The sequence below is a fragment of the Sturnus vulgaris genome, chromosome 3 (genome assembly GCF_052056855.1).
Source record: "Sturnus vulgaris isolate bStuVul1 chromosome 3, bStuVul1.hap1, whole genome shotgun sequence".
Taxonomy (NCBI): Eukaryota; Metazoa; Chordata; class Aves; order Passeriformes; family Sturnidae; genus Sturnus; species Sturnus vulgaris.
Genome location: NC_142245.1, coordinates 86662886 through 86682181, shown reverse-complemented (window position 1 = coordinate 86682181; position 19296 = coordinate 86662886). Strand labels below are relative to the sequence as shown.

Below are 19296 nucleotides of genomic sequence, written 5' to 3'. Positions count from 1 at the left end.
TTACAAAGATAGAACTAAAACTGTTTATAGCACAGTGAATACACAGTTAATTCATTCATAATTACTTCTTTTAGTATGCTAGTACTTGCAGTTCCAGCTGGTATCTGCATTTAAGAACTTTTGAGGAAACAAATGAATAAAGAAAATATTTTGCCGAAAATCACTCTATGCTTACTTTATAAACAGTGGAAGGTATGCACAAATACGGTGCTAATGTTCACACAACATTCTTGTAACTGCTCTTCGGGTAACTTCAGAATGTTCAGTCATAATATGCACCTGGCTTTAGGAAAAATTATGGTTTCATTTAATCCAGTAAAAAAAGAGGAGAATGCAGCAAAAACCTTTGCAACTCTGTGTATACATATGCTTTGATAGAGTGGCACACAGTTGTTGCAAGAACACGTGTGTTTGTTACCATTCTGGCTGCATCTGCCTCCTCTTTCAACCAGTGAAATATCAAGAAATACCTGAATGTATGGATTTGTAACATAACTGTACAATCTCAAACCTTGTTTTGTTGGGAATCTTCCTGCTGGCTATTGATGGTCTCCTCAGTTTGGCAGCTGAGGCCTCTGTAGTTTGCAGTACATCTCAGTCCAGCAGAGCAGGGTGGTGTAAAATCAAACCTCTGTATTCAGTTCTTGTGCTTCAATTCCTGCTATTGTTTTCAGTAGTTTCCACCAAGGGTGTGCTTTGCTTTGAGAACACAGTGCTCCATTCATCAACTTTAACTTTTTTTATATACTACTGACAATATGGACAGAGGGAGAGAATCAAACTGTCAAAATTTCACCTAAAGTATAATTTAATCAGACTCTGGGTGCCTGAGTCTGAGAATAATTCAAATTGCCCATTCTCAAGCACCACCCAACCCCTAGTGGCACCTAAAATGAATAATTTTGGACAACTGATTTCCCCCAGCGTCTGGGCATAAATTCCAGGCATGCTTAGAAGCACCATGGCTTCAGCAGACAGGCATGTAACTCCCACCCAAGTTTCATTGTGACTCTAAGATGTGTGTAGAGATGCCAGAACATTGCCCATGTCCCTAGAGGTGCCATAGTAAGCTTGTAGAGCATTGGATACAACACAAACCACAGCAGTCAAGTGTTTTGAGTGTAGAAGAGGAAGAGAGCACCTTTTTAATAGCCTTAAAGGTTTGAGCAGTCATCTGGGAAGGATGTCTGGTTTGGTAAGGAAATTAAACAGGAATGGGAGAACTTAACTGTTATTCCACCAGAAAGGATATTTTCTTTTCATGAAGGCCTCAGATTTTTTTGCTCCCAAGTCTGGTGATTTTGTTCAGACATTGTTGTCCAAAAAGGCATCTGGTTGAGAGATCAGAAGCCAAGGATAGCCTCATCTGCTTGTCTGTGTTAATTTGTAAGTTCTTTGTCTTGTCTTTATAGATAAATTTGCACACTTAGCAGTTGCTACCCATATTTCTGTAACATAATAACTTGCTTAAAACCTGTCATCTCTCTTACTGCCTTCGGTGTAGACACCAAATGGGATTTACTACCCTAAGTTCATGTTCTCTGTTTGTCCTGTGTGTACATCTGTAGACTTTGAGGTGAGCTTGGTGTAGGTTTGCTTCACCCTCTTTGTCTCTCCTTTTCTTACTGTTTTTATGCTGTGCCATGTGGAAAGGTTAAAAACTCTCTGTTGGAGTACTTTTTGGGTTGTGGACATGTGGAACAAGTTGCTTTTGAATTTTTTATTAACGTTTAATGCTGTTCCTTTATTGTTTTCATCCTATACATAATACCTCATATATTTTTTCAGGTTTTAAATATTTGTAGATGTGATTAGGTGAAATAGTATGGTAAACATTCAAAGAAATTCTGAATTTTAAATTCAGTATTCCATGAAATTTTGTTTTGGCTTTTCTCATGTTCCAACATGAGGTTTTATGTTCATTTTTCTGTTTGGTCTTTTATTTCTCTCATATATTGATTGTTTAAACATGTACATACTTTGTCTATTTTTGAGGATTTTTAACTGATTTTGCAGAGTAGAAGATACCATGGTAATAATACTTAATATCACTGAAGTATCTTACTAATCATCTGTACCTAAGTCACTTCAATGCTCAGTGCATGCTTTTTTATTCTATTGCAGCCACTTGAAGCCATTCAGGGAGCAAGAGCATAGGAGAAATTGTATATGGTAGTAGATAGCCAGCTGGTTGTCTGGGAATTGCATCCCATTATTTTGTTCCTTTCCACGTTCACCATCTAGCTAGAAGGGTTGACTGTGAAGTGTGTACTTTAAAGCATCTGTTAATGATTTTTGGTCACCAAGGAATCTTCATATAGACATCAATGATAACTCTTCTCAAAATAAAGATACTGCTAAATTATATCTCTGGTATATGGTAGTTGTATATTAAATTTGTGCAGTTTGTTGACCAGATACTGGAACAGATTTCCCAAAGAGTTGTGGAATAATTTCCATTCTAGATACTTCCAAAACTCGTCAGGATAGGACTTACAGTAACCTGATATAATTTTCATGTTGTCCCTACTTTAAACCCAGGAATAAACCCATTGACCTCCAGAAGTACTTTCCTACCTCAGTTATTTTGTGAATGTGACTGAATTTATCCTTGGTCCAATTCTGTATAAATCTTGCCTCTTTAATTGACTTCACTGAAATCGGTAATGTCCTTAGGAATTAATTTGATCTTGCCTGCTTTTCTTATTTCTCTCAATACAGTTTTCTTTGTCAGCTCAAAGGTAGGGGAAGTTAGTTAGAGTGAACTCCTGCTGGTTTTTGTAATGCTGACCCATACCTTAGCTCTTCTTTTGTTTCCTGGGTTGTTTGGTAAAGAGTTAAGGAAGGTAAATTTATATCACGTGCACTCACATAATCAAACTTATTTGAGAAAATTCTTAAAGAAACACAATTTTAGAAGACTTAATGCTGTCATACATCTAGATGGCTCTGAAAGGTGTAGGAAGGCATGTAGCAAAAAGCAACGGAGGGGTGGGTGAATGTGGGTGTGTAGAAAATAGTGCCACCTTGCCCAAAGACTGCTTCTGCTTGTCTTCCAGACCTTCCTGGCCATGGTTTCCCCTTCTTTTATTTGATGAAGACTTTTGATCATTTCTCTTCCACCGTTGTTTGTCCTTTGTCCATTAATGTGAATTCCCCAGTGTCCCCAATATGGAACTTAGCTGGGAAAGTTAATTGATTTTGGAGAGCTAATCAGATGCTCCTACAGCCAGATATCCTGTCTAGTTTACAGCTGTAAACCTGAGATACCATCTCCTTAGCCTGCTTGGGGTGCAGGAAACCACAGGGCTGCTCCCACGTCCAGATAGTTCATTGTTCTGCAGTCACACACTCATGCCTGCTGAAGGTATTTTTTTATAAATCATGAAACATATTCTTTATGCTATATTTGAAATACAATGTATGAAATCTAGGTCTAAGTACAGCCAAGCCTATTCTCTTTTGCCTTGCCTTTTGACATTCCAACGTCTATGGCTGTACAACAGCATATGGGTCCACTAACAATGTGGGATAGCAGCCAGTTTGGTCCTAGGATAAAACAGGAATCAGCTGTGGGAAATAAGCCAAAGAAGTGTGATTCCCACATAAGGGACTTAAATAGGTGCTAGTCCTTAAAGAAGCTCTTTGGCAGGATTTAGAGCAGGCTTCTCTGCACAGGAGGCATTTTTCCTGAGATCCTAAGTACAACAATTTCAAGGAGGGTTGTGGGGCTATTGTTTCATCAGCTGTAGTGCTTTGCTCTTTCTTTGCCCCCACCTTTGTTGTTTGTTTTATTTTGTTTTGTTTTTAAGGAAAGCTTTATAGCACATTGTTATTCCATCAGTATTTTTGTAGAACGAAGACATTTACTTCATGTGATTGTGGGAAATAAAATTGAGGAAATTTTTCTGCTGCGTGGGGGGTCCTCAGGTTTCCTGAGCTCTGATCCAGGGAATGCTTTTTGCACCACAGCTAGCTGATTGCAAACAGCAATATGAACACTTTTGTTATTCCTGTGTTGTGTAGAGATCTGTGGTTTTTATTTTCTCGCTTGTCTTAGAAAAGAAAAAATTCAAAATGTAAAAGGTTCAAATTTAAAAAGTTGATTATACCATCCTAATTTATTTAGAATTAGAAGTAGTGTATATTTAATAATTACCAAAGTCTCTAAAGTTGAGGTACAGATTTATTTTTTGTGAAATACAAACTTTTCAAAGAGTTCATGGAAGTGGTGTTGTGGTGCATTCTGTGGTATAGGTCAGACTTTTTTTGAGACTTTTTTTGATGCATCTTAGGTAAGAAAATAGAACAACAGTAAACCATTTTTTCTAAAATACATTCCTTATTTTTTTTCAAGCTTGCTAAAGTCCAACTGTTCTGATGCTCAAGATGTCCAAGTCATTGCCCATGGAGGTCCCTGGATCAAATCCCTGCTCAAAGCAGGACCAACTTGAAAGTTAGATCAGGTTATTATGAGCCCTGACCAGCTGTGTTTTGAAAGTCTCCAGGGATGGGGATTATTCCACAAATCCTTTACAAAACTTATTCAAGTATCCCAAGCAATAAACTGGGAAAAAACGTATTTTAAAATACTTTCATGTGGGACATCACTTTGCACCATTTCTTTTTAGACTCTTGTTCATATTAATCACAGATGCTGAAAAATTTAGAACAAAAATTAATTACAAAACTTTCAGTCATTTATTCTTATAAAGAGACTGAACTGTACTTTTGAGAAGAAACACTTCTGAATGTCGAGGCCTGTGAATGTGTATGAGTGGGAGCAAGTGTTTGGCTTCTTGTTTTCACCAGGTATTATTTCTGTTAATTCCTTTTAAGCAGTGCTTGTTTGTATAAGAATAACAAGAATTTTTTTTCCTCCTTCCTGTTCCAGGCAAGTATTTCCAAATGGGCTTCCTGAAGAATACTCTCTAGTTGCTACGTTCCGTGTACGGCGAAATACCAAGAAAGAGCGTTGGTATATATGGCAAGTTTTAAATCAGTATGACACACCTGAGGTTAGAGTCATCTTTGATTTATTTCTTAAAAAAGTTGCTGCTTCTTTTTTTCCCCATGTAATATGGCACATGTAGTAATGGATGTTTCATTAATGGATTTAGCTAAAGTTTATATTAAACAGACAGACTGCTGTGAAATAATTAATAATTTGTTGTAGGAATGGCAGAAATTTAGCAACATCTATTCAGTTTAGACTGCAAAATAGAATAAATGCATGTTATGACTTATAGCTGATATTTATTTACCAAGTTACATAGAAGAATGCTTCATAACATAATTCTTGCTCATTGTATGTAGTTGAAATATTTTTGTTATATATGGTTTATGTATACGCTTCTTTCTTATAACTTCTAAATAACCACTTCTTTTATTTTGTCTTGCTTTCAGATCTCTGTCCTTCTGGATGGTACAAAAAAGGTGGTGGAATATATGACCAAATCCTCTCAGGGAAATATACTGCACTACACTTTTAAGAGTCGAGAAATTTATCCATTGTTTGATCGGCAGTGGCATAAGCTTGGTATTAGCGTGCAGTCAGGGATCATTTCCCTCTATTTGGATTGTAATTTAATTGAGAGAAAGCAGACTGATGAAAAATTCACCATTGACTTGCAGGGAAGGACACTGATTGCTTCTCGTGCTGCAGATGATAAGCCTGTAGATGTGAGTAGTATGAAAGGACAAACAGATAACTTGAAGTAATGTTTTAGCCATGCTTTTACTAACACAGTTGTAAAGAATCACATAGATAAAATGTTCAAACCCAGTCATTATTTTTGAGTTTGTATTCTTAACTTGAAGTCCTTAAGTGTCTTTCTCTAAACATTATTCAGTGCTGTAGCATCTGTTAAGACAAAGCTGTTGCCAGAGTAACTGCATAAAATTCAGTCCTGGTTTAAGGAGTCTATTTTTTCTGTATTTCTGAAGAAAGAGCCGCCTAATTACCACAGATATGCTATTACTATGTTTAAAGATAACTTGCAGTACTGATTTTTTGCTTTCATTTTTAGTAAGGTTTATTTATAGGTTTGTATCAGTCGTCTGTTACACTTTGTCTTTGATAAAGGGGAGACACAAAATAATTAAGGATTACCTCTGTATTGAGGTCTTCTAGAGTAATTCAGCAATGTAGAAATAGGGGCACATTGTTCACAGCTGTCTCTCCCTTATCCAAAAGGGAGAGATTAGGAAGTGGCCGGAGGTATATTTCATGTAGCCTATGGTGCAAGAGTTACCCAAAGAAACCCCATAATATTCCGAGCTATTTTCTGTCCCAGGGATGCCTTTTTCTGTTTTCTCATGCAGGGAGGAAGGTAATTTGAAAGCAAGTAATTTGAAAGCACAGCAAGTAATTTGAAATCTTCAGGAAATATCAGTTTGTTTTAAGTACACTGACATGCAGCTACCAGGTCTAAAGCATCTGCCTTGGAGTTTATAGTGACCATCAGAAACCTTTCCAGAGGAAAATAGCACATAGTAACTGCAAGCTAACATTGCAGGAGGAATCATTCTTGTGGAGCACTAATACTTTGGCCTGGACTCAGAGCTCTTATTTCATGGAGCCAAGCTCATGTTTTGTGTGGTTTTCTAAGACTTGAGTTCAATGTTATTTGAAATGTGTGTACAGTCTCCTCATTTCCAAATAGCGTGCAGAAGAAAGAGCAGGTGTTTTCTGCTGGGTGCATGGTATGAACTGGATAATTCCGAGTGGAAGTTGTCAATTGGGATTTCCACGTTTGCAGGAAAACATTATGGGCTTAAAGTTGATGAAGGCACCAGAGCAGATCCTGTACCAATGGTCATTTTTCTCATTACTAAGTGCAAGAGGGAGATTAAGAGGATATGAAACTGATGCAGAAAGAGGTATATGAGGATAAGAATAGCTAGTTAGAATTTTACTTTCTTGTCATCTCATCAATCCACCCAAAGTCTTTGAAGCACAAGCTTTATGTACAGAATTTGTGATTTTTGCTCTTCATGTGGTTTAGTGGCGATGTCCAGACAAAGGTCTTCCCAAAGCAATAGATGTATGTAATAGAGAGTTTGCCAAACCTTTATGTTATTTTCCTGCAGAGGAAAACTACATTCCTGAAAAAAGGGTTTTCAGAGGATGTCTACAAGTCTAAAATACCTGTGTAATATAGCAAACCAATACAGATAGATGCAACTTGCATGAAAATAAATGAAATCTAAAATGTGATTTGCATCAAAGTAATAGACTGCCTATTTTTTTCCTTAAATGAGAAGCTGTGTAATTATTTTGGATTTGTCTTTTTCTAGCATTTCAGAAATATGCAGTGTTTCAAAGTGAAAGTTTACTACACCAAGATAAGAAAAAGCATGCCGTAACACATAATTTTTTAAACCTCCTTTTAATTTATTTTGTATTTCTTAATAGATTGAACTTCACCACTTAGCAGTTTATTGTAATTCACAACTTGCAACAGAAGATACGTGTTGTGAAATATCTGCAGACTTGGTAAGTTATCTGTTAAAATCCAAATGTTAATACAAAAGAAATTGCTTTGTTTTTTCTTGCTAAAGAGTTGTAAAAAAATTTCAATAGAGGTGATAGTTTAATTACTTTCTAAAAATGGAGTCATGGTACATCGTTTTTTGCTGCCTAAAAAAATGGTACAATAGAACATCAGCAAAAGGCACTAGGTGCTGCTAGTGCTTTTTAAATGCATTTCTTAACATTGATTAAAGTCTAATTAGTAACAGAAGAAGCCTCGGAGAATGGGAAGCAAGTCACTGTGATGACTTCAGAATGATTTCAAACAACAGAGGACATTATAGTAGCAGTTGCATCTTGTGAAGCTTTACAGATGATGTAAGCAAAGCACACAAGAGAGTCTGCATGACAGTGGAAGAAAAGGAAGATAGGAGGGTGTTGAGTTTTCTTTATTTTAATACACTAAAATGGAGGAATGGGTCTCTCATAATTGGCAAGTTATAGTGGTAGACTGATGGTTGGACTTGATCCTACAGGGTGCTCTTCCAACCTTGATGATTCTATGAAGGACTTTCTTCTTTAGAATGCACATGCTGACATATATATATTGTTTAACATATGGGAAAACATTGTTTTAGTTTAATGGGTTCACTTTTCCCTCTTGTTTTCATAGACAAAAATCAGTGTAAACTGGAAGACAGTAGAACCATAGCTTGAAGTTGAAGATGTAAATATTTAGTTCAATCTAGCCAATTAAAAAACCCAACAAACCACAAAAAGCCTCGGAAAGACATTGTGTTAAATTATTGGCCTGGTAGCCATGAGTAGTCTGTAAGATTAGGTTCCTCTGAGTCAGTGAACAGTGCCATCACCACCAAGGTTGTAGTCAGCAAAAAAAACCCCAGAGGGTGTAGAAGGACTGATGGATTGCATCCACGAAGAGATAGGGGAAAGTGTACCTGGATGGGAGAGAGAAATCTGCCCAAGAGCAGAGGAGCAGAAGACTGCTGGGTGCTCAGAAGCATGAGAGAAACGTGATCTAATTTCAGGGGGAAATTTCAATTTTAATAGTTCAAATATATTTCTAAATGTATTCTTGATAATAATGCAGACTTTCTCTTGGATGTATAAGCTTATGAAAAAGTGTAATGAATGAGATTTCTCTCATTCAAGCAATGGTGCTTGGAAATACAATTTAATGAGCTGTTATGACACAATAGCAAAAAAAGCAAGAACAAAACAAACCCTAATTATATATGAACATAAAAAGCTCAACAATAGGCTTTATTAATTCATCTATGTAGCTAAAAGCCTCAGTTTCATTTGTATATCTCATGTTTATGATGTAAGAAATGGTGGACTACTTGTTAATGACTTTCATATTAAAACTAGCATTACATTTTCTGATTTATTTTTTCACAACTTCCTTACTCATTGCAATAGCCACATTTTCAGTAATTTAAGGGAAGGAATTCATACTTGGATACAAATTTCTATGCTAGAGCAGTAAATCCTATGGGAATTTCTCTGACAGAAGACTCGAAAAAAAGAAAAAAACCTCATTACATATTAATGAGACTTACTGAAATTTAGCAGGTTCTATTTGTTTGTCCTGTAGTATTTCTTCAGGTTGGCTTAGTTCTCAAGAGTCACAGACAGGTAAATCTTGGCTTCAGGGCTTTTTTGTTTGTTTCCAAACTATGTATGCCAGAACTATTTAACTAAAAAAAAATAAAGTTTCCCTTAGCTCTCACTTTACTCACTTTTATATTTTATACTTAGGGGCAGGGCAGAGGACAGGATGAGACTGAGAAGTGCTATCTCTTTATTCTCCCCATGGACATTTTCTGTTTCACTACTTGTAATTTTGGGAGACTTTATTCCCCTTTATTCCTCTGTCTTTTGGAAGAAAGAAGTGGGACAGCCATATCAGTTTTAACTGGCATCAATTTTAGAACAGAAGGATCTCAATATCTAAAATTCTTTTTTTACAGCTTTTTTCTCTGTTTGGAATTTGTTGTCATTTTCCATGTAAAGTTTGTACAGGAGTATTAAAATAGAGGATAACTTAAAACTAGTGGTTGGATGGTATTTACCTATTAACCAAAGTGGACCAAAAACCAAAAAATCTTCTTGTTTTAGTGCCCACGTGAGGAGAGGTTACTGGCTACGACTTCATCACCAGCGACTGCTCATGCCAGCAAAATATACACGCTTCCAGGGATACAACAAGAATCTACACAGAGATGCTACTGCTTTCCAAATAAAGTATAAAGTTTCCCTGTTGCTTTTTAATACATCATGCTCTTTAATCCTGTTAGATATAAAAACAGTTGGTTTGCGTTTTTTTACGGTCATGAAAAAATCTTACTGGTTTGTGGTATCATAACATACTTACATTGTATTTCCCAGTTAAGAAACAGTACATTTTGGATTTAGTTAATGTAAAGTTAGAGGTGTCAGTAAGATTTAATTGTTTGAATATACACCCAAAAGAAATACCATGGTAAAACTGAGAATTATATTTAAGCATTATATTTAGTGTAAATGTTTTTACGTGAGAATGAATTACATTCTGCGTAATGTTTGTTTTCTTTTAATACTTCTCCTGGGTGTTGCATGATATTTATTGAGTCATTTGCTTTGTTAGGCATTTGTGACAAAGACAGGAAACCTAACCAAATATATTTTAGATCTGCATTGTTGACTTTTTTTATTTCTTTTAAAATCAGGGAGAAGCAGGATTGCCGGGAGTAGCTGGCTTGCCAGGCCAGAAAGGAGAGAAAGGTGAAAAGGTAAAATATCACTTGAATTCTCTCTTTCAAGCTTTGTCATTGGCTTATCTTTCTTAAATAGGAATTATATGGATTCTGTTATTCGTTAAAGGATCTGCCTGAACACGGGTTGGATCCTTTATCAGTCAGTGTCTGGCTCTGTGTGTGAGCTCCCAGCCAGGCATCTTACAGCTGCCTCACCTTGGGGTCACCTCATCGACTCTGTGGAGCACTGTTTACCTGCCTGAGGAGCACATGCCTCCCCAGCCCTGTCCCCATGCCCTATACAGTAGGCATGTATATATTCTGACAAGAATTTGTCCATGTCATGTATGGATATCACTGCTGATGGACAGAATCCCCTGTGGAGTAATCATCCTTGCAATCGTCCCTCCTTGTGTGAGGGTATGAAATATGACTTCAAGATATTCTTTGACAGCACTCGTACCTGAAACTTTATTAATTGTGAAGAGAGAAGAATCTGACATTGGCAAGTCTCTAGGACAGGCCAGTTGGTCCTTTCCTTGGGCCTCCTCTGAATTTTCCTGTAATTCTTACCATGATATTCTTATGCTTTGTAGCTTGGAATTTCCTAATAATATTGATCAAGATATCAGGTGTTTTCCCTTCACACTCCATTCCTTAAATTATGTTGGAGGATGCTGAATGGGATGATACATGTCTGGGAATGTGTTTTCCATGTGCTATCAGAGGGGGCTAATTGAATAAACTATTGTAAATCTGCCACAAAGACAGTGAGGTAAGAATTGAGTTCAGGGAATGCAGTGTGAGAGGAAGATGCACAGAATGTCCTAATCCAGAGGTTAGGGTGGAGGTGTCCTAACCCAACATCCTACCTTGCAGCACACCATTAAATATGTGATCTGAAGTAGATTGTGAAGACAGCCAGGGCTTTTCCTACACCTGCAGTGTCTGACTGAAAAGGGCCAGTTCTGAGAAGACTTATCTACACACTTGGTTGAAATTAAGAACATTCCTTGATAGTATATTGCCCCCCACCACAAGTCCTCCCCTCCAGTATATATTTCACTTTTGACACAAGCTGTATTTTTAGGTGAAAAAAAAAAGTTCAATCATATCAGTTTCTATAGTCCAGCTGAACCTACTGTCAGTTTTCAGACTTAATCATGAAATTTTGATCCTGAGTACATTAAACAATTGCCAGCTTTTAATTTTAGCCCATGCCACCAGCATAGGGAGTTTCCTACCATTTGTTTGGAAAACTGCTTTTCTGCTCCTGACCTGATCCATGTAGACCATTATTGCTACTAAGCTGGGAAAGCAGACTTCACAAGTCTGATTTTTTTATCATTAAATCTCCCAGCCAATGAGCAGTATTTACCATGCTAAACATAGTGCCTCTAAACAAAGCATGTGAGTACCTGTGGTAACTTCTGGTTCTGTTCTCCCACTTGTTTTACAAGAGGAGCCTCATTGCATGGACTCTCTATGCATGGAACTAAGAATCAGTGAACCCCACTGCACCCAGCAGTTTAACCTAAAGAGAGTATATTGACTTTTATGAATGTTCTTTCACAAAAGAATGAATCAGCAGGTTAAAGGCAGGGGTAATACACTAAGCAGGTCCAAAGCTACTTAATTTGAACTTTTCTTATAATTGACCAGTACTTGTTACTCCCTAGCTTCACAGTGGATGGGCTTTTTTCTTTTTTGGGGGATGGGGAAGGGACTTTGGATGGAGGGCACAGTATGACTGTCATCAGGATTGGCTCACTGACCTTTGGGAGCAAACAAATCTTGTGTTAAATAGTGCCTGCCATGATGGAGCTGAAAGCAACATTCTCTGAGATTTTAATGCCATTTTTCTCATTGACTCTGCATTTACGCAAGTTTTGAGTAACGATCACTCTCAATGGTGGCCTTGTTACGTTAATAATTAGACCTGAAGAGGCAGAAAGGCTCCAGAACATTCCAGACATGTAGGATACATGATTTATTGTCAAATTATGTAAAGGAAACTAAGAGACTCTGGCTGAGTGTCTTGTAATATGTTATGGACAAAATAGGGAGCTTCTTGATAACTTTGCTGGCCAGTTATAAAAAGCAGGTCTTCTCTAAGTTGTTTCTGGTTCCTAAGCATATGTTTCCCCCTTTGCTTGTGCTCAGCTTCTCATTTTATTGTCTTTTGCTTCTAAATCATATTACTATAGGCATCCAACTAACTATATTTAAATGTCCTTGCCATTGCAGCATCTAAGTGGAAATGTTAATTTTTTACCCTCTTTCATGAGAAATTTCTTATTCTGTTGATATTATCTCATTTTCAGTGCAGCAGTTACCATCCTTTTATTTTATTTTATCTCGTTCCAATTTCCAATTCACTCTAATTAACATTATGATTGAATTCATGTCTTTTTTTGTTGCTGTGGAATTGACAAGGAAGTCTCTACCTACACAGTTTGATATTAGGCTGCATTCAAGCCCCTCAAAATTTCCCATCTCTTCAGTCTAACATCATTGTTCCCTAAGGTCAGACTGTTCAGAAACATCTAAGCTATCACCTGTATAAAGTATGATAGCTTATAAGCCATTTTAGGCATTTTGAATTTAATTATTAGTCTGTTTGCATTTCATTCCTGTACTCTTGGCTCATCTTAGTACTTCTGAACAGGTCTGAGCCAAAATTCAAAGCATATTGCAAGCCCAAAGGACTGGAGTGCTATATTTTCACTGGAACAAGCATTCATGCAAATATTGATGTATGTCTGGCAAGCTGTGAATCTGAATGCACAGGAGTATCACCGATCAAAATTATGCTAATTATTGACACAAAATTATTTGTGTGAATGACCTTCCTGTTTGTATACCTGGCCTTCCATTATGACATCATGGGGACAATTCTTCACTCAAAACTGTTATCTCTGATACATCAGGCATGAAATAGTTAGTTTGCTCTGCTGGATATTTTTGTTGAGAGATCAGCTTCTGCAGCAAGGGACCACCTCCTGATCTTTAATTTCTCAGTAATTAAAACTGAAAAAATTGCTGAGACCGACTTTATTTGCTACTTACTAAGTGTACAATTTGGACTATCCCTAAATAATATGCTGTATTATTCTCATGGCAGTTTGATTCTTAGCATAGTGTATTTTACAAATTGCAAGGAGACACAAGTCAGGTGGAAGTCTCCTGTGATTTTAACACATTTTGATATCTGCTGTGGAGTTGGGTTTTCTCCTCTGCTGATCTGAGTGACATATTTACTGTGGTTTTTTATTCAGTTGCCATTTGTACTACTTCAGCATTCAGTATTTAGCTCCTCAGAATAATACAAACATATTTCTTGTTAGCAAATGTCTTTTGATAATGTTGTAAAGGTCCTGTTTTTTCCTCAGTACGTAGAAATTCTTCAGAAAGACAGAATATGGATGACTGTAATTGGAATTATTACATATATGCTGAATATATAAACTGATTTTCTCTCTCAGAGGCTAAAAAATTAACTGTGTTTTCTACTTTTATTTCTTTTAAGCAGAGTTAGTGCACATGAAATATTTTAAATTGAGATCTAAACAGATTTAAATATTTTGATATAATATTAAACCAATCCTAGCTCTGTTAATAGGTCATTGGTTAATGCTGTAAGTGAAGTAGGGACCAAAAAGCCAGAGGCAGATTGCTTTCAAATATTAAAATGCCTGTTGATGCACACCATGGAGAAATTTATTGCTATTCAACATCATTAATTTAAATTTTACATAAGGAAAAAGACATTTAAAAGGCTATTTTGGGATTGCTAGAGATAGGTTTATGCAATATATTATTGCACTAGGAAAATATTTGTAATATGCAAAAAAGATCTCCTGTAGAACAAGTGAAGTGTCTGAACTGTTCTTTCTGCTTATTTTCCTTGCTAGTCTTTCTTTCCTGCTACTCTGACTTTCCTCTTAAATCCAGTCGACTTGATTCCAGCTGAAGCATTGTAGTATGTACAATGTACTAGTACATTGTACTACTACTTGTACTTACACTGTACGAGTACATTGTACTATGTACTATTGTACTATGCCGCCCTGAGAATGGTTCCTTTCTGGCCCAGTCGTTGTTGCTGAGGTTATTCATAGGTACCTAGAAGCTAGAATTCAAGAAAAAGAAGAAAATTGAGCAAAATATGGCTGGCTGTCAGTTATGACAAAGTCAGGAATTTCTAGTATACTTAGTAGAATAAAATCTTACAGTAAGCAGAAGGACACACTTCATGCTTACCAACCTAAGAATTTATGGATAATCCTACTTATGTTTTACCATCATCCAAGTTATCAAATTAAAAAGGGAAAATATCATTAGCAACACAACATTTTTTTTCTTATAAATGGTTCTGAAATGTTACTTATTTTCTTTTTTAACATATTTGCCATTCTTCTCAGTCCTGAGTTTAAGTCTTCCTGAAGAGAAGAGATGGTGGCAGCAAGTCCTCACCACTCTGAGGTGCTCAGAGGTGTGGGGAATGTCACACTTCCCCAGCGGGGCCATTCCAGAGGTGAAACAGGAGCAGGGGAGCCAGGGTCACTGGCACTGGTGCAAGAGTTAAACCAGTGACACCCAGCTCAGGCTTTGGTGAGGCTGAGTTCCTGCACTGATGGGACAGAACACAGCTGGGGGCTTTGCTAGGAGTAACAGGGATGATACTTCCTCATCTATATACTCCCTGCTGCTCCCACAGTACCAGGGAAACCCTGGAGTGATGCTGCCTTTGGGATGAGTTTTCTTTCTCCTAATATATTCTCCGAATGTGAATTCATTTTCCCCTTTTTGCTAATAGACACTTTTTTTCTCACCTGAATATTTCTGGTGATGTTGTGTCTTGGTTTTGGTTGGGACAGAGTTCATTTTATTCACAGTAACCCGTATGAGGATATGTTTTGGATTTGTGTTGGAAACGGGGTTGATAACACAGGGATATTTTCATTATTGCCAAGTGCTTGCACAGAGTCAAAGACTCTTTTGCTCCCACCCCACCAGCGAGGAGGTTGGGGGTGCACAAGGAGTTGGGAGAGAATACAGCCAGGACAGGTGACTCCAGCTACCAAAGGGATATTCCATATCCTAAACATGATAGCATGCTCAGTGTAGATAAAGTAGTATATAAAACAGTGGGAATAAGGAGGAAGCAGGGGGACATCTGGAGTGGTGCTGTTTGTATTCCCAAGTCACCATGATAGAGCCCTGCTTTCCTGGAGGTGGCTGAACACCTGCCCACCCATGAGAAGCTCAGTTGAAAAGGATTTTCACTGTCATCCTTAGTAAATCCTGACAGTAGACTTACAGCTCATGGTTCTACCTTTGCTGTTGTTACATTGTGTGTACCTCATATCCTATAAATGCCAGACTTGTACTACTACTGTTCACCACCCTACAAAGCTGTTTTCCTGGCAACTTATCCTTCACTTTTGTGAAGGACTTTGAGGCCTGCAGAAGGAAAAGAAAAGGCCATTAAGAAAAAAATTAAAATAATAAAGATGCATTTCCTATATTTTTAGTTTTAGTCTGTGATACTGTTTCTATGAATACTATTAGATCCCTGTATATCTCATATATATATTATATATATACATATATGTATTCATAAAGGTATTAAAAACTACCACCTTTCAGCCTGTGGTTATTAAAATCACAACTAGAAGGTAGAAGCATAACTTGCAGACCTAATTTGCAGTGGAAAATAATTGTCTTCAAGATGGGGAGTCTGTCTGCAGTTAGTGGAACAGAAGTGTAAACATACCTTGGTTAATTGGCTAGTAAGTCATACAGGCTAAAGGCTTCCTGGCGTGTAGCAGGCTGTGTAATTTTAGACTATACAGTGTATAAAAATACACTGCTAAAGGTAACAAAGTGGTACTGGTCTATTAAAATACTGGCAAGTGGCAGTAGGGAACAGAGGATACATAGATAAGAGAGTCACTCTGTGGGTGATTAGATAAGGTAACCTTTACCTCTGATAGTGCCAGTGGATTCATGCTATTCACACATCCAGGATTTTGGTCTATTTTTGAGGCAGAGCCGTTTAATATCTTTATCCATGGTCTGGGTGAGGGGATTGGGTACGTGCTGACTAAGAACAAATCCTGTGAGGAGTGGCTGAGGGAGCTGGGGATATTTAGGCTGGAAAAAAGAAGACTCAGGGGTGGACTTATTGTTCTCTACAAGTACCTGAAAGAAGGTTGCAGGCAGGAGGAGGTCAACCAGGCAGCTGATGACAGGACAAGAAGAAATGACATCAAGCTGTGTGACAAAAGGTTCAAGTTGGCCATCAGGAAGAATTTCTTCCTTGAAGAGGTGGTCAGCCCTTGGATTGAGTTGCCCAGGGAAGGGGTGGAGTCACTCTCCCTGGAGGCATTCCAGAAACAACTGGACAAGGCATTCAGTGCTATTCACTGATATGGTGGTGTTCAGTCAAATGCTGGACTTGATCTTGGAGGGGGTTTTTAAGCTTTATGATTCTGATACTACTTTTATTGTGTACTTCTGGCCAATCTTACTGCTCCTTTCTCAGCTTCAGAAAGGTTCATAACTTCATTTCAGACCAGAGTTATGATGTTATTCTTGCTGGAGAGTGTTCTTCTCTTGGTAGAAGTAGACGCACCTAATATTTTGGGGTTTTATGTTTTGTTTTGTTTTTAATTGAACAATATATGGTTTCAGTGCTTTTGTTTTATTCCTCTGTCATCCAAATTATTTTTATTTTGAATTTGTTAAACTTTACATTATTTAGCAAAATTTCTGGGTTTGGTGTTTTCTTATGTCATTTTTACGACTTATCTTCCTAACTCTCCTGATCAGTCCATCATTTGTCTCTCAAAACTAAAATTTACTTATAGATTGCTTATGGTTTGAGGTTTGATTTCTGAGGTGATAAAATGGAGGGAGAGAGGAATTTAAATAATGTCTTTCAAAAGTATTGTGGGCACATGACTGTACAAATCTGTATTACATGTTGAGCTTTCTCAGTTTAGAACTGAAAATGGACCCTCTTGGTTTCAGTCTTCTGTTGCAACGAATTCCTTTAAAATTAGTGCTTTTATGGAAATGTGGATGTGAAAGTATTTGTCTGATAAAAGACTTAATTGACGTTACAGGCCTTTAAAATGCATTTATTTTGCTGATTTTAGTGTTACATGTAAGGCGTCCTCCTCCACAGTTGTTACATTACTAAAAAATCAGGTAGAAGATGCTTTTCTATTGAGTCTGAGATGACCTGAGCATCTAATTTGTCAATTTGTTTTGTAGGGTGAGATGGGTGTGAAAGGACCAGATGGTGTGGCAGGTCTGCCTGGTGAGAAGGTATGTTCCTGTTTGTTGATGTGTGATTTAACTCGCAGGAAGTGTTCATTGTGTCAGTGGCTTCTCTGTAATTGTGTACAGAAATGGGAAGATAGAACATTTTTGTCTTACCTGCACTTCCCTGTTTTGGTAGCTCACTGAAAAAGCTGTTCAGATCAAAAGCATTTCTGCACATGTGCATGTTTGGTGGGGTTTTTTCCCAAGAAGTGGGGGTTACATAGAGCTAAAGGAAGCTACTTGTTCCACTTGCCCAGTTTGTGGTCTGCAAGCTTAGATAAGAGCTCTTGTGCACTCAGCAGCCTGCTTGGTAGAGCTTGAGATAAACATCACTGACTTAATCAAGGATTTGGAATAGCCATGGCTAAGAAGGCATGCCAGCCTACTGGTGTATTCAAGGATAAGTTTCACTTCATTTCAGAATGTTAGTGTGCAAAGTAAGACATTGTATGCACTCACTGGGTTCAGTGCTATTACCTGTATTAGAGGAAGTCTGTAAGTCTAATATCTAGCATCTTCAATATAGAAACAACCCTCATAACACTGAGGAAACAGCTTGTTGCTGTCAGGCTTAAAATCAGGGCGTTTACAGGACATTAAATAATGAAATTGTCTTTTATTTTTACTTACTATTTCTGTCTCAAATTTTGATTTTTTTAAAAACAGGAGGTAGATGTATATTAGCAAAGTTGAGAGGAAAAATCAAAGTATTTGTTGCTGACATTAAATTATATTGGTACAAAAATGGAGAACAGGCTGCAAAGATTTTCAAAGGAATTTGCAACATTGAAGAACTGAATTGTCAAGTGGTATGTAAGACTCAGAGAAAGCAATAGGCAAGTGATGCAGATGAAGAGGAAAACAAAGGAAGCATTATGCATTTCATGCCAGACTGGACTAGCTATTACAATTCAGGAAAGTGATCTTGGAATTACAGATCAAGGAAAACATGAGCTCACTGTTTACCACTAGTCAAATAAACAAACAGTATTTGGGAATTACTAGGAATAGGGAACAAAGCAAAAGCATTTTAATGTCACCATTTTTAATGAATCTGTCTGTATTATGCTGCAACTTGAATGATGTATACAGTTCTGGTTCTCACATCTCAGTGTGAATCTAATAATACCAGGAAGATTGAGAGGTGTCAAGAGTGATCAAGAGCACCAGACATCTTCCAATTAAAGTATGACAATGTGGTCTTCATTCTGAAAAAGGCACAATTAAGAAGAAGCATGTCATGTTCTGTTCTCTGTAAAGTCCTGAATGGAGCAGAAGAGATTAATAGGGATTTATTTATTTATTTTGTTCTTCAGTGTGTGAATTACAGCATTTGATAGCAGGTTCAAAAAAGATAGAAAAGGCTCATTATTCCTATTACAATATTACAGTTTGAACATTGCCACAGAACCTGAAAAGTCTGAAAATGTATTAGAAAATTAATGTGGTAAAATTCCATGGAGCGTGTCAGATTGCTTGTACTTCAAGAGGCTGGAATCTGGGAAAGCCATAGGAGAGGTCTTTATGGCTGCCCTGTTGTTATATTTTTCTGTAGACATCTGTTGTTGCCATGATTGTAGTCCTGTAATTGACTGGAAAAACCTTTGTTTTGATCCAGATAGACAATGTTTTATTTTACTGTGCTCCTAGATGTGAATTAATGGAAAGAGTTATTGTAAAGCATTGTAGATTGAGATTGATCTAGAATGAAACTGTTTTCCCTTGGCT

The 19296-nt window shown here is 37.2% G+C and overlaps 1 protein-coding gene across 1 annotated transcript in view; it reads left to right on the top strand.

Moving 5' to 3' along the window:
• The window catches only part of COL19A1 (collagen type XIX alpha 1 chain), a 181731-nt gene that overhangs the window by 26284 nt on the left and 136151 nt on the right, over positions 1-19296 (top strand). The window contains exons 5-10 of the mRNA XM_014870248.2: positions 4895-5018; positions 5407-5682; positions 7418-7498; positions 9617-9742; positions 10207-10269; positions 17518-17571. Of these exons, the coding sequence (XP_014725734.2) occupies positions 4895-5018; positions 5407-5682; positions 7418-7498; positions 9617-9742; positions 10207-10269; positions 17518-17571 (724 nt within the window). The remainder of the gene's footprint in view (positions 1-4894; positions 5019-5406; positions 5683-7417; positions 7499-9616; positions 9743-10206; positions 10270-17517; positions 17572-19296) is intronic.